This window comes from Pongo abelii, chromosome 13 (genome assembly GCF_028885655.2).
Source record: "Pongo abelii isolate AG06213 chromosome 13, NHGRI_mPonAbe1-v2.0_pri, whole genome shotgun sequence".
Taxonomy (NCBI): Eukaryota; Metazoa; Chordata; class Mammalia; order Primates; family Hominidae; genus Pongo; species Pongo abelii.
Genome location: NC_071998.2, coordinates 78,984,977 through 79,007,927, shown reverse-complemented (window position 1 = coordinate 79,007,927; position 22,951 = coordinate 78,984,977). Strand labels below are relative to the sequence as shown.

The 22,951-nt window shown below is 40.6% G+C and overlaps 1 protein-coding gene across 3 annotated transcripts in view; it reads left to right on the top strand.

Annotated features, from left to right (window-relative positions):
- CENPP (centromere protein P) overlaps nucleotides 1-22,951 on the top strand; it is a 282,356-nt gene that overhangs the window by 12,656 nt on the left and 246,749 nt on the right. For all 3 annotated transcript variants that reach the window (XR_008510110.2, XM_024252026.3, XM_024252028.3), the window contains exon 4: nucleotides 7,383-7,471. Coding sequence is in view for 2 of the 3 variants with exons in the window: in XM_024252026.3 (XP_024107794.3) it covers nucleotides 7,383-7,471 (89 nt within the window). In the remaining variant the exon portion in view is untranslated. The remainder of the gene's footprint in view (nucleotides 1-7,382; nucleotides 7,472-22,951) is intronic.

Sequence of the window (22,951 nt, the reverse complement as noted above, 5' to 3'; positions counted from 1 at the left end):
TAGCAGAGAGAGACTCTGTCACACACACAAAAAAACCACCAAAAATACAATTATCCCTCAGTATCTGTGAGGGATTGGTTCCAGGACTCCCTGTAGTACCAAAATCCACGGATGCTCAAGTCCCTTATATAAAATGGTGTGGTATTTGCCTATAATGTACACACATCCTCCTTTATACTTTAAATCATTTCTAGATTACTTCCAATACCCAATAAAATGTAAATGCTGTGAAATAGTTACTATAGTATATCGTTTAGGGAATCATTATGAGAAAAACAACTTGTACATGTTCAGTAAAGATGCAACCATCTGCATCTGTAGATTTTTTTTTCAAATATTTTTGGTCTGCAGTTGGTCAATCTATGGATGTGGAACCACAGGTAGGGAGGGCTCACTATATTTATTAATTATCTCACCTATTTTGTGTGGGTCAGGAATTTTGGAGCCACTCAGTTGGGTGTCCTTGCTCAGGGCCTGTCATGAGGTTGTGGTCATCTGGGACCACAGCCATTTGAATGCTCCTTGGGGCTGGATGATCTTATACATTGTACTGAACTGCTGAGACACAACAGAGGGAGGAAGATCCCTTTGGTTAAGACCTTCACATAATTTCAGGAAGCAGGAAAGCGAAAGCAGACAGAATGATAATAAGTAACCCCACTGGCCAGGGCGCAGCAGAACAGGGCTCAGCCACCTTCAAAGGCTGACTCCAAGAAAAGTTGAAAGCCGGAGAAAGCAGTTGAAAGAGGAGAAAGCAGTTTCAACCAGTTGGTTTTGCCAGTTGGGCCAACAGGGAATGTGTGCAAAGAGGAGGAACAGAACAGGGAAGGGCTGTCAGGCTGCATTGGCCTCAGCTCATCAGATATCTAAAGTGGTGTAGAGTAGTTGTGGTAACTGAGTCCTATGGACAAGCTGCCTGCTTATATTCAGGGTCATGTGCCAGGATTCCTTATCCTTTTCATCAGTGTCCTTAGCCACAAAAACAGCCCCAAGCTTCCCATTTTGTATGAGACAGGAGTTGATTATGGAGTCAGGACTTTTCCTTCTTCTTTGTCAGATAGCCGCTCCCTAACTAGTCCCAAGGATTTGGTACAGTTACCTGGGTTTGGAAGTTTTGCTTCTCTTTGCAATCCAAGTCTCCATTTGCTATTACTGGCTCTGGCAGGCTGAGGATGGGCTAGGGGTTGTCTAGACCCCCTCATTTGACGGCAAAGCTCCCAGCCTGTACTCGTCTTAGAGTATCACTCTCACACTGCCAAAGTGACCAAGAAAAGGTGCAGTGTAGCATTGCCTGGGCCATTTGAGCAGGATACAAAACACATTTCAGCATGTTCAATGTGTCAGGGGCATGGGTGGTAAGTGGCTCTAGGGGACTGACATTGTTCCCATATGAGCACCAGGCCTTGGGGATGTACGAGGTCACCAAGGAGATATCACATGACCACAGAGATCATTTGCTGAAGACTCAAGCAGAGAATGGACCCAAATGGATTGGTATCATTTAGGCTGGACAACCTGTGCCACCACCCCAGGCTTTTCCTTTAGGTGGCTCAGGGACTCCTGGATGTTGTCCCTTTGTAAAAGGTTTCATAGTCTGACCGACTATATTTTCTTTCTTTGTGGCTGATGTGAACTTGACCTGAGAGTGGTAATCTACTGAATGCTCTTCTGTATGCTGGCATCCATTAATGGGCCAGGCCTGCAACCCATGGCAGGTTGGTGGAATCATAATCCTGTGGTCCACTTCCATCTCCGAAAACATCTGTACTCTAGTATATATGTCCAGGAAACTGCTCAGGGGAATCCTAGCAGCCTTGCGGTCTTGCAGGCTTTTTCTACTGTAAGAGTTCATCTCTTTCACAGTTGCCTCATAGGTTATGCGGAGAGAAGCTCCGTTGTGGGCAGAATTAGTCTTGTCCTTGAGAGGCTTGTCCACAAATCCAAGTGAAAAGGGAAAGATTATCCTCTGACATTGAGGTAAATGAGCTTCTTAGTGGAGTTGTACCTTCCAGGATGGGTTGTACCCTAAGATTGATTGGTATGCTCCTTAGTGGGGCTATGGCCTGAGACATAACATAGGCTATAATATCCAACATAGACTACAATATCTTCACTTCACTTTATTTAAGTTGCATACTTCAGTCACCTTAAACCTCTGATGGAAAGTATCAAATAGTAATTTGATGCCTTCCTGAGTCAGATAAGGATGAGGTCACAGTGTAGAATGTTGCAGGAAGTCAGGGACCCCAAATGGAGGGACCAGCTGAAGCCATGGCAGAAGAACGTAGATTGTGAAGATTTCATGGACATTTATTAGTTCCCCAAATTAATACTTTTATAATTTCTTATGCCTTTCTTTACTGCAATCTCTAAACATAAATTGTGAAGATTTCATGGACACTTATCACTTCCCCAATCAATACCCTTGTGATTTCCTATGCCTGTCTTTACTTTAATCTCTTAATCCTGTCAACTGAGGGGATGTATATCACCTCAGGACCCTGTAATAATTGCATTAACTGCACAAATTTTACAGCACGTGTGTTTGAGCAATATGAAATGTGGGCACCTTGAAAAAAGAACAGGATAACAGCAATTGTTCAGGGAATAAGAGAGATAACCTTAAACTCTGACTGCTGGTGAGCCGGGCAGAACAGAGCCATATTTCTCTTCTTTCAAAAGCAAGTGGGAGAAATATCGCTGAATTCTTTTTCTCAGCATGGGACATCCCTGAGAAAGAGAATACGTGCCTGGAGGTATAGGCTTATAAACAGCCCCCCCAGGGGCGCCTGTCTCTTATGGTTGAGACTGCAGAGATGAAATATACTCCAGTCTCCCATAGTGCTCCCAGGCTTATTAGGAAGAGGAGATTCCCGCCTAATAAATTTTGGTCAGACCAGTTGATCTCAAAACCCTGTCTCCTGATAAGATGTTATCAATGACAATGGTGCCTGAAACTTCATTAGCAATTTTAATTTAGCCTTGGTTTTTGTGGTACTGTGATCTCGCCCTGCCTCCACTTGCCTTGTGATATTCTGTTACCCTGTTAAGTACTTGATGTCTGTCACCCACACGTATTCGCATACTCCCTCCCCTTTTGAAACTCCCTAATAAAAACTTGCTGGTTTTTGTGGCTTGTGGGGCATCACGGATCCTACCAACGTGTGATGTCTCCCCCGGACGCCCAGCTTTAAAATTTCTCTCTTTTGTACTCTGTCCCTTTATTTCTCAAGCCGGCCGATGCTTAGGAAAAATAGAAATGAACCTATGTGATTATTGGGGCAGGTCCCCCGATAGTAGAAGACATTTCTGATAATGTGATATGCTCCTGAAGAATGACTGCTGCCTGACCAGAGTCATTCCCAGCATGAACTACCGCATGGTTTGGCCTGCTGGGCCTGGGCAGCCACCCCAGGGCAGCACAGACAGGACAGAAGCCAGACAGTGGATGTCTTGCCGCTTAGGTCCTGCAACCCCTGCTGCTGTGGCCACACTCTGCCTCCTAACAGACAGTGTTGGCACTGACCCAGACCTCAACAGTATTTTAAGCCAATATGCTCATCCTCATGCCATGAAAGCATGATTGAAAATTTTGTGACCATTTGGTAATGGCCTGAGATTATACTGTTAGCTCACATGCTGAATGAATTAGAATCAGTTGAGCTGTGCCTGACAGAAAACTTAAAAATAAAGGTACTAGAAGTGTATTTCTCTATTACTTAAGTAAACTTGTAAGTTTTCAAGGGCTAATATGGTGGTTTTACGATAATCAGGTTCTACCATCAGCCACACATGGCTTCAAGTCATGGCGCAATGATCACATTAGCATTTCAGGTATCAGGAAGAAGTTGGGCAAAGAAAGGCTTGCCTATTCTTTTAAAGGACACTTTCTGGAAGCTGTACACTCATCATTTTCACTTATATTCTATTGGCCAACAAGTTCATGCAAAGGATGCTGGGAATTTAGTCTTTGTTATGCTTGGCCATATGGCCAGTGAAAAACTGGGGCAAGAAAAAAGTATAAATAGAGGGGACTACTAGCAGTTTCTGTCCTATATGCTTTAGGGGATGCAGGGGGAAAAAATCTAAGGAGAGGAACTGTAGATATCTTCTTTGAAGGACATAGAACCTAGTAATTGCTGAGTCTCTAAAGAGACACAAGTTGTCATTGTTTAAGTTTTAAAGTATGTATGTGTTTTGGGACTGATTGGTTTTACTAACAAAGTGCTACAGGAAGAGTGTGTTCTCCCTGGCTGTGTTAAGAACTCTCACTTTCTCTCTGAGCCTTTTAGATTTTATGATTCTTCTTGAAGACCAGGACTGGTAAACAAGGTGTTGGAAGAACTCACAGACAGCTGTGGAATCAACAGGGTTTTTGGAATCAGTTGTATGAGAGGCACCAAGAGTTCTTACTTGGGGAGGGAAAAACAAAGAACTATCTCGTTTCTCTTTATTGCTTACAATTCTGATATAATAACTTGATGAAAAGTTTTTGAAATTTTTATTATTTAATGGTAAATTCTAGCATATTCTATACCAACTTGTGTATGTATGCCTTTAGAAACATACCTAGTAGAATTGCTGGGTCAAAGGAAACTTATAAATTCTGATTGATAGTGGCAAATTGCCTTCTAAAATAGTTTTACCATTTTACATACTGAGCACATTTTTACATTTTTACTGTGAAGACTGATAGAAAAAGAAATGACACAGTAACCTTGTGTGTTCTAAAACATTTTTTAAAAATAAGATTTCCACTAGAGGGAGAGGTTTAGCTATCTGAAAATTAAAAAGTAATCTAAATAGTAAAACCCTCAATTTACAGAATATTATTGTAATAAAGTTATATTAATATAATATTTGAACTAAACATGACCTCAAATTATGTTAATAGAATGTTAGAACAAAGTGATGACTTACAGTTTGTCTAGGTCAACCCTATTATTTTATAAGTAAATGGATCCAGAGAGTTTGAATGATTACTCATGTTGGTACAGCTGTTGTTGTCCAAGGTGGTTGGGACATAGAGCTCTGTTGGCCAGATTTACTTTCTGATGTTCTTAGTACTACATTTGTGAAGAGTTGTAAGGCCATCAGAATGAACATTTATCAGCCTTCCATAATCCAAGCAATATAGTCAATTAGATTGGTAGGAGTTTGTGGGGAAAGTGGCAGGTTAAGTATGTTTCCATAACTTCTGTCCCAATGAAATGAACAAAATTATTTGAAAAATAAGCAATTTTTTTAAATGGAAGACAATACAATTCTATTATCACAGGCTCCAAAGAAAATCTGTTTGATATTAATGATATTTGATTCTAAACACTGAAATCCAATACAGGGTGCTTCATGAGAGGTTTATACGTTTTACAAAGTTAGGCTGGCCACATTGGCTCATGCCTATAATCCCAGCACTGAGGGAAGCCGAGGCAGGAGGATAGCTTGAGCCCAGGAATTAAAGGCCAGCCTGGGCAACATAGCGAGACCCTGTCTCTAAAAAAAAATTAGCCAGGCTGGGTTGCTTATGTATATAGTCCTAGCCACTTGGGAGGCTGAGACAGGAGGATTGCTTGAGCCCACAAATTCAAGGTCACAAAGAACTGTGATTGAACCACTGCATTCCAGCCTGGGCAATAGAGCAAAACCCTGTCTCAAAAAAAAAAAAAAAAAAAAAAGGACCAACTTAATGGCACCTTTTCCTAAAGATCTCTACCCATAATCCTTCAGTTGTAGAGGAGAAGGAGAACTGTGGGCTTAAGTGGACCACAGTAGAAAGGAATGTGGTGCTGAGACACATGTAGGGGCTTTGAGGTCAGATTGTTTATAAGGTCTCTTCCCTTATTTACCAACTGGGGAGAACTGACCTAGTTAGCAGTACCACAAGCAGGGGAGAGATGGAAAAACAATATTTTGAAGTCAGCTTTTGAGTTGTTAAACAGGATTCTATAACCCAACAAAAAGTTTTTTTTTGCCTATCCTAATGGGTGAAAAGCTGAAATCTAACATGTATCTACACATACCTGACCAAGAGACCAGATGTGCTCCTGAGATTTTTGCTTTCCTTTTCCTTTCTTTCCTTTTTTTTCTGGTAACAGTTCTATTGAGATATAATTCACATACCATATAACTTAACCAGTTTAAAGTGTACAGTTCAATGCTTTTTTTTAAAGATGTAATTTATTTGGAATCCAAGCTTTGTTTCACAAGTTTATTATTTATTTTTATTATTATTATTGTTATTCTTTTTGAGACTGAGTCTCGCTCTGTTGCGCAGGCTGGAGTGCAGTGGCGCGATCTCGGCTCGCTGCAACCTCTGCCTCCCGGGCTCAAGCGATTCTCCTGCCTCAGCCTCCTGGGTAGCTGGGATTACAGGCGCCTGCCTCGACCCCTAGCTAATTTTTTGTATTTTTAGTAGAGACGGGGTTTCACCATGTTGGTCAGGATGGTCTCCAACTCCTGACCTCAGGTGATTCGTCCGCCTCTGCCTCCCAAAGTGCTGAGATTACAGGCGTGAGCCACCGCGCCCGGCCAGTCTTTGCTCATCTTATAGGTAAAAATGGCATCTTATCGGCCAGGCGCGGTGGCTCCCGCCTGTAATCCCAGCACTTCAGGAGGCAGAGACGAGGGGATCACGAGGTCAAGAGATTGAGACCGCCTGGCACGGTGGCTCACGCCTGTAATCCCAGCACTTTAGGAGGCTGAGGCGGGTGGATCACGAGGTCAGGAGATCGAGACCATTCTGGCTAACACGGTGAAACCCCGTCTCTACTAAAAAATACAAAAAAATTAGCCGAGCATGGTGGCGGGCGCCTGTAGTCCCAGCTACTCGGGAGACTGAGGCGAGAGAATGGCGTGAACCCGGGAGGCGGAGTTTGCAGTGAGCCGAGATCACGCCACCGCACTCCAACCTGGGCGACAGAGCGAGACTCCATCTCAAAACAAAAACAAAAAAACAAACAGAGATTGAGACCATCCTGGCCAACATGGTGAAACCCCGTCTCTACTAAAAATACAAAAATTAGCCAGGCGTGGTGGCGGGCACCTGTTGTCCCAGCTCCACAGCTTTGGGGAGGCTGAGGCAGAAGAATCGCTTGAATCCAGGAGGCAGAGGTTGCGGTGAGCCGAGATCGCGCCACTGCACTCCAGCCTGGTGACAGAGCAAGACTCCGTCTCCAAAAAAAAAAAAAAAAAAAAAAGGCATCTTGTTTTAATTTACAATTATTATTAGTGAGATTGAACTTCTTTTTTTGTTTTTGTTTTGTTTCTGTCTTGATTACTCTTTCCTTTTATTTGGTGGCATTTCATTTTGCATATTTCAAAAGTATTTTTGTCTTTTTGAAGTTTACTGTGCTTTGATACAGAAATTTTTATCTTTATTTTAGAATAAGGAGAGATTATCTTCTGCTGTTACTGACCTCAACATAATAATGGAGCCCACAGAGTGCTCAGAATTAAGTGAATTTGTGTCTAGGTAAGCTATTTTACAAACTTACTTTTTTAGAGAAAAAAGTAAATTTACACTTTACAGTTTTAAGTTTACCTTTTCCTCTTCTTAGTAAGTAAATAGGTCTTCTCTGAAAGTATAACACCACTGTTGTGCTTATATTTAAGCCCATATTCTCTGTATCTATCATTCTTTCATTTAGTTTATATTTATTGCACATTCACTATGTGCTGGGTATTAAAATTAAAATGTGAGCAAAAAAAGACACAATCCTCAGTCCTCATGGAATTGACAGTCTAGTGGAGAAGTCAGATATTAATCAAATAATGGCAGAAGTAAATATAAAATTATGGCTATGTTAAATGCTACAAAGGACAGTTACATAATGCTGTTGAAGTATACATCAGGAATTTTTGTTTTTTATTTTTGTATTTTGTTTTTAAATTAGAGATGGGGTCTCACTATATTGCCCAGGCTGGTCTTGAACTCCTAGGCTCAAGCAGTCCTCCTGCCTTAGCCTCCCAAAGTGTTTATCAGGAAATTGACTAGCAGAGAGAACATGAAATCATTTCCTGAAGCTCGAGCTGACATCTGAAAAATGAGTAGGTGTGAACTAACAAAGACGGAATAACTTTGCTGAGCACTGTGCCAGCAGGGAGCATGGTGTCTGTGAGCAATTGACACAGGGCCACAGTGACAGGTGGAGGCAAGAGCCTAGGAGAATGGTGTAAGATGAGGTTAGGAAATTAGGTAAGGTCCATAGTACTGAGAATTTGGTATAAAGAGTGTTATCACAGTCCCAGGACCAAGTGAAACTATTGAAAAGTTTTGAGCAGGGCCTGAGGAAAGCAAAAGTGTGGCATCCTAGAAAGAATTATTCTGGATGCTATGGGGAAATGGAACGAAGGGGTACAATCACTGATACAAGCGAGTCAATGACTAGTCTTTTTAAAACAGTTCAGGCAAGAGAAGTTTGTAGTTTGGACTGAAATGATGGTACTTAGCTAGATGGATTTGGGGGATAATTAGGAAGCAAAAATGAGTAGGCATGGGATTGCTTCAGTAAAAGGGATTAGAGGTCATTCACAGGGGATAACTCTTTGATTATGGTGGTCCGGTCTGCTGTTAAGGGAGGGTTGGAAGAGGACCATTGTCAGGTGAGATTATGACTTTATTTTGGACGTATGGGACTTGAGTGCCTTTGAAAACACTGAAATAAAAATGAGAAAGAGGCAGCACAGAAGAGGTGGGGGTGGGAGATATAGAACACTGGAATTATCTTCTATTGGATAGGAATTAAAGCCTTGAGCAGGAATGAGATTGCCTATGAAGGAATATAGAGTGGAACTAGAAAAGGCCCTAGAACTGAGCCTTGAGGAATTCTAAAATATACTGGCTGAATAGAAGGGAAGGATCCTGCAAAGGAATTAGAAAAGGAACTGTTTGAGAGGTAGGGAGAATACCAAGAATGTGTTGTGTCATGGCAGAGATCACATATTTCCTTTTGTTCAGACCATGGTTTGGAAGTAGCATCTGCTATTTGGAAATTACAAAAGGAAGAGTAGTGAGATATCTCTCTTCCTGTAATAATGAGCATATTATAGTTACTTAATAAATATTTAATCTCAGCTTTTTGGGCAATTTTTTCGACTGGGTTCCCATTATGTGGAGAGTGACTGGTATTTTAGAAAGGGTGCTGAACATAGGTCAGAAGACCTGGATTTTACTCCAGGTTCAACTACATGTAAGTTACTTCTCCTTTTGGAGTTTCTTTCTTCTTTATCTCTGCTGTTATGCAATTTAAATGTTATATGCCTAATTATGAATTTATTTTTAGTTTTTCATTATAGATCTGTAGTTTTTCAGACAGGATTGGTATCTTTAGGTTTTGAAAAATTTTTAGTCATTATTTTATTGACTCTTGCTTCTACCTTGATCTTCCCTTATTACAGTCTACCTTCACTTTAAATAGTAAGCATTTCACATGTACTATAAGAACAACAGTATACTTTCCATTTATTTTCCCTCAGCCATTGTATTATTATTTTCATACAATTGTCATACACTTTTACATGTTCCAAATGTCTCAGGGCATTGTTACTATGTTTGCCTTAGACTGTCAATTATTTTTTAAAGCAATTAAAAATAAGACAAAACTTGTTTTGTTTTGTTTTTTTTGAGACGGAGTCTTACTCGGTCACCCAGGCTAGAGTGGAATGGCATGATCTTGGCTCACTGCAACCTCCGCCTCCCAAGTTCAAGCAATTCTCCTGCCTCAGCCTCCATGCCCAGCTAATTTTCTTTCTTTCTTTTTTGGTTTTTTTTTTTTTTTTTTTTGCATTTTTGGTAGAGACAGGGTTTTACCACGTTGGCCAGGCTGGTCTTGAACTCCTGACCTCAAATGATCCGCCCACCATGGCCTCCCAAAGTGCCAGGATTACAGGCGTGAGCCACCGTGCCTGGCTGACGAAACATGTTTAGGTATATTTATCTTCATTTTTTTCATTTCCAACATTCTTCATTTCTTTATTTCATTCTTCATTTCATTTGATTCAGATTTCTAACTGCTATGCTCCTTCTTCCTTAAGAACTTCCTATAACTTTTTTTTTTTGTGAGACGGAATTTCGCTCTTTTTGCCCAGGCTGGAGTGCGATGGCAGGATCTCAGCTCACTGCAACCTCTGCCTCCCGGGTTCAAGTGAATTTCCTGCCTCAGCCTCCCAAGTAGCTGGGACTACAGATGTGTATCACCACACCCGGCTAATTTTGTATTTTTAGTAGAGATGGGGTTTCACCATGTTGGTCAGGCTGGTCTCAAACTCCTGACCTCAGGTAATCCACCCGCCTTGGCCTCCCAAAATGCTGGTAATACAGGTGTGAGCCACCGCAGCCGACCCTTTAACATTTCTTACTGTGCTTATCTGTTGGCCGTAATATCTATCAGCTTTTGTTTCTCTGGAAAGGTCTTAATTTTGCCTTCATTTTTTGAAAGATATTTTTGCTGGCCATAGAATTCTGAGTAGACGGGTTTAAAGATAAAAAATATATATCTTTAAACATACTCTTTCATAATCTGGATTGCATAGGTTGTGACAAAAAGTCTGCGATGATTGTTATCTTTATTTTTCTGTATTAGTGTGTCTTGTGTGTGTGCTTGGGGCAGCCTTAAATCTTTCTCTTAATTTTGTGTTTCTGTAGTTTGTGCTATGTTTAGGGTATTTTTGTGTGAATATTATCAACCATGTCTTTTAAAGTATTTATTTTGCCCTGTGTCACTCTAATGACACATATGTTAGACTATTTGACATATTGTCCTAGCATTTGGATGCTCTGTTCTATTTCTTTCATGCCTTTTTTCCTTTGTGTTTCAGTTTGGATAATTTCTATTAACCTATCTGCAACTTCGCAGAGTCTTTCCTCTTTTGCAGTACTGTCGGCCAGTGGGCCCATTTAAGGAGTTCTTTATCTCGCTTGTAATGCTTTTTATTTCTTGTGTTTTCATATTCCCTTGTATAGATGTACCAGAGTTTGTTTATTCATTTACCCATTAAAGGATATCTGGGTTATTTTCAGTTTTTGGTGAATATAGCATATTATAGTTATATATACTTTTTTTTTTTTTTTTTTTTTTTTGAGACGGAGTCTCGCCCTGTCACCAGGCTGGAGTGCTGTGGTGTGATATCAGCTCACTGCAACCTCTGACTCCCTGGTTCAAGTGATTCTCCTGCCTCAGCCTCCCGAGTAGCTGGGATTATAGGCACGCACCACCACACCCAGCTAATTTTTGTATTTTTAGGAGAGACGGGGTTTCGCCATGTTGGCCAGGATGGTCTCGATCTCCTGACCTAGTGATCTGCCCACCTCAGCCTGCCAAAGTGCTGGGATTACAGGCATGAGCCACCACGCCTGGCCTATGTATACATTTATGTAGCATATTATAGTGTATAATATAGCATATTATCTTTATATATGTATATGTATACACACGCATACACATGCATTCATGCCGCTACAAACATTCATATGCTATAAATATGTATATTACACACACAAACGTACATGTATATGCTGCTGTGAACATTCACTAGAGGTTTTTGTGTGAATGTAAGTTTTCTTTTCTCTAGGGTACATAACCAGAAGTGGAATTGCTGAGTCATATAAGAGTATGTTTAAATTTATAATAAACTGCCAAACCGTTTTCCAGAATGACCATACTGTTTTGTATTCCCACCAGTAATGTGTGAGAATGTCTGTTAACATTTTTGTGAATTAATTTCTGATGGTCAGCTAATTTTAGATGTAATAGTCCCAGGAATTTATTGTTAGAATAAAATTTTGGAATTTTTATCCTAAATTTCTCTTTATGTTCGCTTTATACTTGAGAAGGAGACATTTGGAGTTATTTTTGTTTCCTGACTACTTTAGTTGAAATTGAAATGGGTTACTGCCAACATTTTATGAAAGAAATCCATGACATCTGTTTTACATTTAGTGAAGTTTGGACTTTGCTTAGGAAAAAATAGATAAATTACAGTCATTCTTACAGCTGTGAGAGCCAACACCCACACCCACACACAAAATTTCTTTCTATATGGAAAACTCTTATGTGCTGTAGTACAGTATCCTTTATGAAGATGCAAATGGAAGAATGAAGGAATTGTGAATTTTTTAAAGTTCATTGTAAAAGAACAGTCTTTTCTTCTGTGTGTGTGTGTTTAAACTTGAGTCGTCATAGCTTTTAAGATTATTTTCATGGCTTACTCCCTCATCACATGATTAAGAGTTTATTTTTTTGCTCACTTGTTTGATGGAGAACGAAATATCGTGTCACTGTGGCCTTTAAGCGCGAATGAACTAATTTCTCCTCTTTGTAGGCCCATACTCTTTGGAAAACACTTTTTTTCAGATGTTTAAATAATTTTTTAAATAGTTATTAGACTGACTTTTAACACATAATCTCCAGTGTTCCCTATAAAGTACATGCTTATGCAGCTTTGTGTTAATTCAGCTATTATTTTATGTTCTTTGTTTTCAGTGAATCTACTTGGTTTTTTTGTTCACTATTGCCCAGGCTGGTCTCAAACTCCTAGGCTCAAGCAGTCCTCCTGCCTTAGCCTCCCAAAGTGTTTATCAGGCATTTGACTAGCAGAGAGAACATGAAATCATTTCCTGAAGCTTGAGCTGACATCTGAAAAATGAGTAGGTGTGAACTAACACCTACTAACACCCTTTCTTGCCTTCTTTTAGATTATTTAACTTGTTTTCCTATTTTTTTATTGTGGCAAAATACTTACAAAATCTACCAACTCAACCATGTTAAAGAGTACACTTCAATAATAGTAAATACATTCATTATGTTGTACAACCATCACCACTATCCGTCAACATAACTCTTTCCTTTTTTAAAACAGAAACTTTGGCTGGGTGCAGTGGCTCACGCCTATAATCCCAGCACTTTGGGAGGCTGAGGCGGGCAGATCATGAGGTCAGGAGTTCAAATCCAGCATGGTGAAACCCTGTCTCTACTAAAAATACAAAAATTAGCTGGGCATGGTGGCACGTGACTGTAGTCCCAGCTACTTGGGAGGCTGAGGCAGGAGAAACGCTTGAACCTGGGAGGCGGGGGTTGTGGTGAGCCGAGAGCGCCACTGCACTCCAGCCTGGGTGACAGAGTGAGACTATCTCAAAAAAAACAAAAACAAAAAAAACCCCAGAAACTTTGTACCCATAAACAATAACTCCCACTTCCTCCCTCTCCTCATCCACCATTCTACTTTTTGACTGTGTGATTTTGATTAATACTATCTAAGTATTAATCTAAGTACCTCATGTAAGTAGAATCATACAGTATTTGCCTTTTTTCTTTAGATGGAGTCTCGCTCTGTTGCCCAGGCTGGAGTGCAGTGGCGTGATCTTGGCTCACTGTAACCTCTACCTCACCAGCGATTCTCCTGCCTCAGCCTCCCAAGTAGCTGGGATTACAGGCACCCACCACCATGCCCAGCTAATTTTTATATTTTTAGTAGAGAAGGGGTTTTGCCATGTTGGCCAGGCTGGTCTTGAATTCCTGACCTCAGGTGATCTAGCCATCTCAGCCTCCCAAAGTGCTGGGATTACAGGTGTGAGCCACTGTGCCTGGCCAGTATTTGCCTTTTTTGACTGGTTTATTTCGCTGAGTGTAATGTTGTCAAGGTTCATCATGTGGCATAAGTCAGAATTTCTTTTTCTTTTTCTTTTCCTTTTTTTTTTTTTTAAGCACCACACAAGCTTTATTTGCACCATCTATATAAGATAGTCCTGGCCATGTGCAGTGGCTCATACCTGCAATCCCAGCACGTTGGGAGGCCAAGGTGGGCACATCACCTGAGGTCAGGAGTTGGAGACAAGCCTGGCAAACATGGAGAAACCCTGTCTGTACTAAAAATACAAAAATTAGCTGAGTGTGTTGGTGGGCGCCTGTATCCCCAGCCACTCGGGAGGCTGAGGCACGAACATCGCTTGAACTGGGGAGGCGGAGGTTGCAGTGAACCAAGATTGTGCCACTGCACTCCTCTGGGTGACAGAGCAAGACACCATCTGAAAAACCAAAGCCAAAACCAAAAAAACCTAAGATAGTTCTGTGAATCTGTCCCATTGAGAGAAGACAGGGCCTTTTCTCTCAAGCCTGTTGCTTAAAGCCTGTGTGTGTGTGTGTGTGTGTGTCTGTGTGTGTGTATACATATATATATATAAAGGGGAGTTTATTAAATATTAACTCACATGATCACAAGGTCCCATAATAGGCCGTCTGCAGGCTGAGGAGCAAGGAGAGCCAGCCTGAGTTCCAAAACTGAAAAACTTGGAGTCCAATGTTCAAGGACAGGAAGCATCCACCACAGGAGAAAAATGTAGGCTGGGAGGCTAGGGCAGTCTAACCTTTTCACGTGTTTCTGCCTGCTTTATATTCACTGGCGGCTGATTAGGTAGTGCCCATCCAGATTAAGGGTGAGTCTGCCTTCTCCATCCCACTGTCTCAAATGTTAATCTCCTTTGGCAATACCCTCACAGACGCACCCAGGATTAACACTTTGTATCCTTCAATCCAATCTAGTTGACACTTAGTATTAACCATGACAAGTCCACGCCTTGTCAACTTGAACCCACACACATCTCCTAAGATCATACATAATCTTCAAATAAAGACAATAATAGTAATAATTATGCCTAACGTAATACAACTATCCTTCATAAAACCAGAAACTCACCAATCCCCAACCCAAATACTATTACATAAAGTTAACAATACTTAAATGCTGATATGAAGTCAATAAATCATATGTCACATGATAAAGGAAAAAGGAAATAAAATGAAGGTACTTTCTTAGTACAAGTGTATACATGCACAAACATGTTTTTAACGGAAGAAGAAGGAAGTACTCATGACAATTACAGTCCCCGTTTTTGCAGCAGGTCACATGGTCATAGCTGGTATTGATGACTCCCTTCTTTTACTACCTATTATGTATTCCCTTTGCGTTCAGCAAGCACCTCAGGGGGTCGTGTTTTTTTCCTGATGGAGTGACCCAAACCTTCGTTCCTGAAGGGTCTGGGCCATTTGTAGTCCTGTTTGGATTGGGCTGTTGTAGTTTCCCGTTAACCTTACTTACAGGGCTTGGTAGTACTAAGAGAAGCCCTAATGAATCTCTGCTATTCCATGCATACTCTTCCTTACCTCCGTTGTGAAGTAGTAGAATGATTTCATCTTGATAGTCTGGGTCAGTCACCCCAGCCAACACTGTAACTCCCTTCTTAGCCTGTTGACTTAAATGTAGGAGGAGCCCAAAGTGGCCAGGTGGCAATCTTAACTTCCAGTTTAATGGGATCTTTGTTGTGTCTCCTGGTGGCAGTGTTCCTCCCTCTGGAACTAAGACCTCTAGGCCAGCAGAATGTGATGTCACAGGAACAGGAAGCAAAAATTTTGCCAGTAGATCACTAGGGGTGTTGGTGAGTGGTGCCACTTCAACTTCCACCCCTTGATTCCTGGACCCATGAATCTTGGCTATGGAAGAAACAGTACCATATATTGGATGCTGATTCAGAGCATACACGGCCTTCTGGAGAGCTTTGCCCCAGACTTGCAAAGTATTGTCACCTAGTTGGCATTGTAATTGTGACTTCAAAAGGCCATTCTACTGTTTTGTCAATCCAGCTGCTTCAGGATGATTGGGAACATGGTAAGATCAGTGAATTCCATGAGCATGATCCCACTGCTGCACTTCTTTAGCCGTAAAGTGAGTGCCTTCATCAGAGGCAATGCTGTATGGCATACTGTGATGGTGGATAAGGCATTCCGTGAGTCCACGATGGTAGTCTTGGCAGAAGCATTGCATGCAGTATAGGCAAACCTATATCCGGAGTAAGTGTCTATTCCAGTGAGGACAAACCTCTGCCCTTTCCATTATGTAATAGGCCCAATATAATCAACCTGCCACCAGGTAGCTAGCTGATCACCCCAAGGAATGGTGCCATATCGGGGGCTCAGTGTTGGTCTCTGCTGCTGGCAAATTGGCCTTGTCAGCCTTGGTGAGTGGAAGTCCTTGTTGCTGAGCCACGTGTAACCTCCATCCCTGCCACCATGGCCACTTTACTTTGTTCATGGGCCCATTGAGCAATGATGGGGTGGCTGGGGAAAGAGGCTGAGTGATGGATTATCCTATCCACTTGATTATCCATCCTATCCACTTAAAAATGCTAAAGGAAGGGGTCTCACTGTGTTGCCCAGGCTGGTCTTGAACTCCTGGACTCTTGCTATCCTCCCGCCTTGTCTTCCCAAAGTTCTGGGATTGCAGGCATGAGCCACCACACATGTCCTTGCAATTTCATTTTATGTCACTTTAACTTAAAAAAAGGTTTAAAAGACCTGTGTTTCTTTAGAGCTCTGTCCCCTATTGGGGGAACCCACCCCCAATATTTCAACATAGGTTCTTTCTATTTTCCATAAGTGTCGGCTGGCCGAGAAATAAAGAGAAAGAGTAAAAAGAGAGGAATTTTACAGCTGGGCCGCTGGGGGTGACGTCACATATCATTAGGACCGTGATGCCTGCCTGAGTCTCAGACCAGCAAGTTTTTATTAAGGGTTTCAAAAGGGGAGGGGGTATAAGAACAGGGAGTAGGTACAAAGATCACATGCTTCCAAGGGCAAAAAGCAGAACTACTAATAAGGGTCCAACAAAGATCATAAGGCAAAGGGCAAAAGCAGAACTACTGATAAGGGTCCATGTTCAGTGGTGGACATATTGTCTTGATAAACATCTTAAACAACAGAAAACAGGGTTTGAGAGCAGAGAACTGGTCTGGCCACAAATTTACCAGGGTGGAGTTTTTCCCCACCTTAGTAAGCCTGTGAGGGTACTGCAGGAGAGCAGGGCGTATCTCAGTCCTTATCTCAACTGCATAAGACAGACATTCCCAGAGTGGCTGTTTATAGACCTCCCCCCAGGAATGCATTCCTTTCCCAGGGTATTAACATTAATATTCCTTGCTAGGAAAAGAATTTAGTGATATCTCTCCTACTTGCACGTCTGTTTTTTTGTTTTTTTTTCAAGTAATTCAGCTACTACTTTAATACCACACTCTACATAAAACAAACACATTAAACGCCAAGCTGGCAGAGCCTCCCAGTATGCACTACAACTGCAAAAATAACAACATGGAAGGTTTCTTTTTGAAGGTTGAATTATTTGAGAGAAAATTAAACCATTTCTTTTAGACCAATCTAGCTGAGCAAATAAGACTTCTGTAAAGATTAAGGAGTCTATAGCACAAGAAATGCAGCATATTCATTTGCTATAGCTTCTACTCTTCGAATTTTACACTGGAGACCTAAAAAAAGAATAGCTTAAGTCTAAAATAGTCCATTATGAGACATTTCATATGCATAAATTCTCAATATTTCATAAATACTGTAACTATGAAAAAATCATTCATGCCTTAGATTTAGCAAATGGACCCTTATGGAACATTGCCTTTCTCAACCTGAGCAAACATAAGTTAAATATTTATAAAACAAAATATACTGAAACTATTTCCATTCTTGTAGGGGTAGAATAGACACTTTAAAGGAATCAGCCTGAACTTAGGAGTCTTCTGTGTATTAATAGTGAATATGCATGTGCAAAAACTCTCTACAGAAATATTAAAATTGATAGAGTTTCTAAATTTTCATCTCATATCAGAATATATAAACACAGGGGTTAGTCAGTTATTTTACTAACTCATTGATATTGTCAGTCAATATTGATTAGTTTGGTATTTAAAAATATATGGAAGTAAACTAAAAATAACTACTGCTTAGAAAACCTCGGCTGATATGTGGAAGGATTAGATAATTGAAACACTACAGAAAGGAGCAAAATGAAGAGTAGGATTATCTCTCACTCAACTAACCCCATCTCCTTCTCCAAAGGCAGCCACTATTCAATTTTACTTCTGTTTCCTTGTGGAAAGGGTGAGAAAAAGATTTATTAATGTAGCAACAACTTGCACATCTGTTTATAGGCTCTCTGCAAGAAGAAAAATATGGCTCTTTTTGCCCGACCCCGCAGGCAGTCAGACCTTATGGTTGTCTTCCCCTGTTCCCTAAAAATCGCTGTTATTCTGTTCTTTTTCAAGGTGCACTGATTTCATATTGTTCAAACACACATGTTTTACAATCAATTTGTACAGTTAACACAATTGTCACAGTGGTCCTGAGGTGTTGTACATCCTCAGCTTATGAAGATAACAGGATTAAGAGATTGAAGTAAAGACAGGCATAAGAAATTATAAAAGTATTATTTGGGAACTGATAAATGTCCATATTAAAATGAAATCTTCACAATTTATGTTCAGAGATTAAAGTAAAGACAGGCGTAAGAAATTATAAAAGTATTATTTGGGAACTGATAAATGTCCATTTTAAAATGAAATCTTCACAGTTTATGTTCCTCTGCCGCGGCTCCAGCTGGTCCCTCTGTTCGGCGGTCCCTGACTTCCCACGACAGTCCCCAGCCTTTTGAATTATTGATGTTATGAACTTGTATATTTATATGTTGTGCACCCCAAAATGTAAACTAATAATTCTTCAAAATGCATTAGTTTTTAAAATTACACAGAAAATAATGTGGAGTCACAAATGAAAATTACATTAATACTAGCTTTTAGTCTAATTTTAAAAAAATGTATTAGTCTGTAAAATCATGTAGGAAACAAAAAGTAGAGTCACAAACTACTGTTGCAAAAATACTAGCTTTTATAATTTCACATGTATTTACCTTTACTGAGTCTTTTTTTTGGTTCTTTTTTTAAACTTTTTTCTTCTTTTGCCTTTTTCCATATGTTCTAAGAGTCTATTTCTTAATACGTCTTCAGGTTACTGTCTAGTGTCCTTTCTTTCACTCTACAGAATTCTCTTGACCATTTCTTACAGAGAAAGTTTAATGATAACCAACTCCCTCAGCTTTTGTTTACCTGAGAATGTCTTAATTTCTCCTGCACTTTTTTTATTTTTTGTTTTATTTTTCTTTTCTCCAGCCACATCCCTTTGATCATCTCCCTCATTATTATTATTATTATTATTATTATTTTGAGATGGAATTTCACTCTTGTTGCCCAGGCTGGAGTTCAATGGCGTGATCTCGGCTCACCGCAACCTCTGCATCCCGGGTTCAAGTGATTCTCCTGCCTCAGCCTCCCAAGTAGCTGTGCCACCACTCCTGGCATGCGCCACCACTCCTGGCTCATTTTTTTTTGTATTTTTATTAGAGATGGTGTTTCTCCATGTTGATTAGGCTTATCTCCAACTCCCGACCTCAGGTGATCCTGCCTTGGCCTCCCAAAGTAGTGGGATTACAGGTGTGAGCCACCGCACCTGGCCACTATCTCCCTCACTTTTTAAGGACAGTTTTGCAGAATAGAAAATTCTTGGTTAAAAGATATTTTTTTTTCTTTTAGCACTTTGAATATATCACCTCACTGACTTCTGGCCTCCATACTTTCTGATGAAAAATCTGCTGGTCATTTTATTGAACATCCCTTGTATGTGACCAGTCTCTTTTCTCTTGCTGCTTTCAAGATATTCTCTCTTTGTCTTTGTCTTTTGACAGCTTGATTATAATGTTTCTCTATGTGGATCTCTTAGTTCATCTTGGAGTTCTTTGAGTCTCTTGGATGTTTTATATTCATATCTTTCATCAAATTTGGGACGTTTTAACACTTTATTCTGTCTGCTTCTTCCTCTCTTTTTTTTTTTTCTGGGACTCCTACAATGCAGAAGTTGGTAGTTTGTTCTCTTGACATGTCCCACAGTTTCCTTACATTCTTTTTTTTTTTTTGAAATGGAGTTTCCCTCTGTCACCCAGGCTAGAGTACAGTGGCACAATCTCGGCTCACTGCAACCTCCACCTCATGGGTTCAAGCAATTCTCCTGCCTCAGCCTCCTGAGTGGCTGGGATTACAGGTGCCTGCTGCCACACTCAGCTAATTTTTTGCATTTTTAGTAGAGATGGCGTTTCACCATGTTGGTGTGGCTGGTCTTTAACTCCTGACCTCAAGTGATCCACCCACCTTGGCCTCCCAAAGTGCTAGGATTACAGGCATGAGCCACCGCGCTCAGCTAGTTTCCTTACATTCTGTTCACTTTTCCTCATTCTTTTTTCTTTTTATTTCTCAGACTTGACAATTTCTATTGTCCTGTCTCCAAGTTTGGTGATTTTTCTTTCTGCCTACTCAAATCTGCCTTTGAATTCCTGTAGTGAATTTTTCATTTTAATTATTGTACTTTTCACTTCCAGAATGTCTTTTGGTTTTCTTTTAGGTTTCTTTCTTTGTATTGATATTTCTATTGTGTTCATGTATCATTGTCTTAACTTTCTCCAGATATTTCTTTAGCATTTTTCAGATGGTGGTTGTAAAGTCTGTATGGTAGATCTACCATCAGATTTTTTTTTCAGGGATGGTGTCTATTCATTTATTTTTTTTTATTTCACTAGGCCATTCTTTTGTATTTCTTTTTTTTTTTCTTTCTTTCTTTCTTTTTTTTTTTTTTTTTTGAGATGGAGTTTCACTCTTGTTGACCAGGCTGGAGTGCAATGGCGTGATCTGGGTGCACTGCAACCTCTGCCTCCCAGGTTCAAGCGATTCTCCTGCCTCAGCCTCCCAAGTAGCTGGGATTACATGCGCCCATCACCACGCCCAGCTAATTTTTATATTTTTAGTAGAGACCGGGTTTTGCCATGTTGGCCAGGCTGGTCTCGAACTCCCGACCTCAGGTGATCTGCCTGCCTTGGCCTCCCAAAATGTTGGGATTACAGGCATGAGCCACCATGCTCAGCCTTCTTTTCTATTTCTTTGTATCCCTTGTGTTTTGTTGTTGTTGTTGTTGAAAAGGGCTCATTTGAACCTAATAATGTGGTAACCCCCAAAGTCAGATTCTCCCTCTTCCCCAGGGTTTACAGGCTTTTTTGTTATTGTTACTATTTATTTTATTTATTTATTTATTCATATTTTCGTAGCCCATCTCTGTGCCAGGGATTAACCTGAGGTATAAACTTAAGGTCTTCTCAGTTTGTTTCTGGGTGTGAAGCTTTCCGTGGGTATGTGCAGTCTCTTATAGAATCTCCCCTTATATGCAGTTATTTGTCAATGTCCTAGTCTTGATTGTTTGGCTCTTAGAAAGGGGAAATGAAGAAAATGAAGGTGGGAAAAAGGAGCTCTGGCCTTTTAAGTCCCCTGGAAATCCCTTCAACTGGAGGAAGCAGGGTTTTCAAAAGTGTGGGGATGTGTAACTACAATGGCTGCCTGATTCTTTGTCTACACTTCCATGATAAGAAGCAGCAGTGAACAAAACACAGATCCCTTATGGCTGGAGGACAGGGTCCTTTTTTTTTTTTGGCTTGCTCTGGCTTCTATAAGCTGTGTGTAAGCTGCTCTGGTTATACTCACATGACTACCTGCCACGGGGGTGGGGGTGAAGAAATGGGTAGCTGCTGCTATACTAAGAGCTGAAATTTGTTAAAATTAATCACAATTTACCATCCAAGCCCTTCTCCAAGCCTTTGCCTGGATGTTGCCAGCCTTCATTAGACTCAGAGTTTCCAAATGGTTATATCAAACAGATTCTGCCAGTGAAATTGTTATATAAGTGGAGAGATGGAATTCTGGTACTTCCTATTCTGTCATCTTCTCAAAACCCTCTCCTTTAAATATATTTTAATATTCTCTTTTAATTTATTTCATTCACGTTTTGGCTATATTTGTATTATTTTTTATTGGTTGCTGTGGGGATTATAACATACATAACCTAACTTTTAACAGTCTATTTAGATTTGATACTTTACCACTGCAGTTATAGTCTTGTAGTCCTATAACCACATGGATCACTTCCCCTCCCTGCTTCATGTGGTAGTTTTCATGTGAATTATATTCACATGTATGTGCTGAAAAACTCCGTTAGTCCAGTCTGGGCAACAAAGGAAGACCCTATCTCTACAAAAACAACAACAAAATTAGCTTATTGTGGTGGGATGCACTTGTAGTCCCAGCTACTTGGTAGGCTGAGGTAGGAGAATTACTTGAGCCCAGGAGTTCGACAGTGCAGTGAGCCATGATTATGCTATTGCACTTTAGCCTGGGAGACTGAGACCCTGTCTCAAAATATAATAATGATAATAATAAAACTCCATTAGATAACATTATAATGTTTTACTTCAACTGTCATACATACTTTAAATAACTTAAGAAAAGGCTAATAGTTTGTCATATTTATCCAGATTTTTATTTTTTATTTTATTTTTATTTATTTATTTTATTGTTATTATTTTTTTGAGATGGAGTCTTGCTGTCGCCCAGGCTGGAGTGCAGTGGCGTAATCTCAGCTCACTGCAAGCTGAGATTCTTCTGCCTCAGCCTCACGAGTAGCTGGGCTACAGGTGCCCGCCACCACGCCTGGCTAATCTTTTTTGTATTTTTTAGTAGAGACAGGGTTTCACTGTGTTAGCCAGGATGGTCTTGATCTCCTGACCTCGTGATCCCCCCGCCTTGGCCTCCCAAAGTGCTGGGATTACAGGCGTGAGCCCCCACACCGGGCCATATTTATCTAGATTTTTAATGTTTCTGTTGCTGTTCTTGATATGGAGCCTTTTTAGGACATGTTGCATGTATCATGGCTCATTTCCCATAAATACCTAAGTGTGTATTTTTATTATTTTACTTTATTTATTTATTTATTTATTTTTGAGATGGAGTCGCACTCCGTTGCCCAGGCTGGAGTGCAGTGGCAAGATCTTGGCTCACTGCAACCTCTGCCTCCCAGGCTCAAGTGATTCTCCAGCCTCAGCCTCCCTAGTAGCTGGGACTACAGGCACATGCCACCACATCTGGCTAATTTTTGTATTGTTAGCAGAGACGGGGTTTCGCCATATTGGCCAGGCTGGTCTCGAACCCCTGACCTCAAGTGATCCATGCACCTCGGCCTCCCAAAGTGTTGGGATT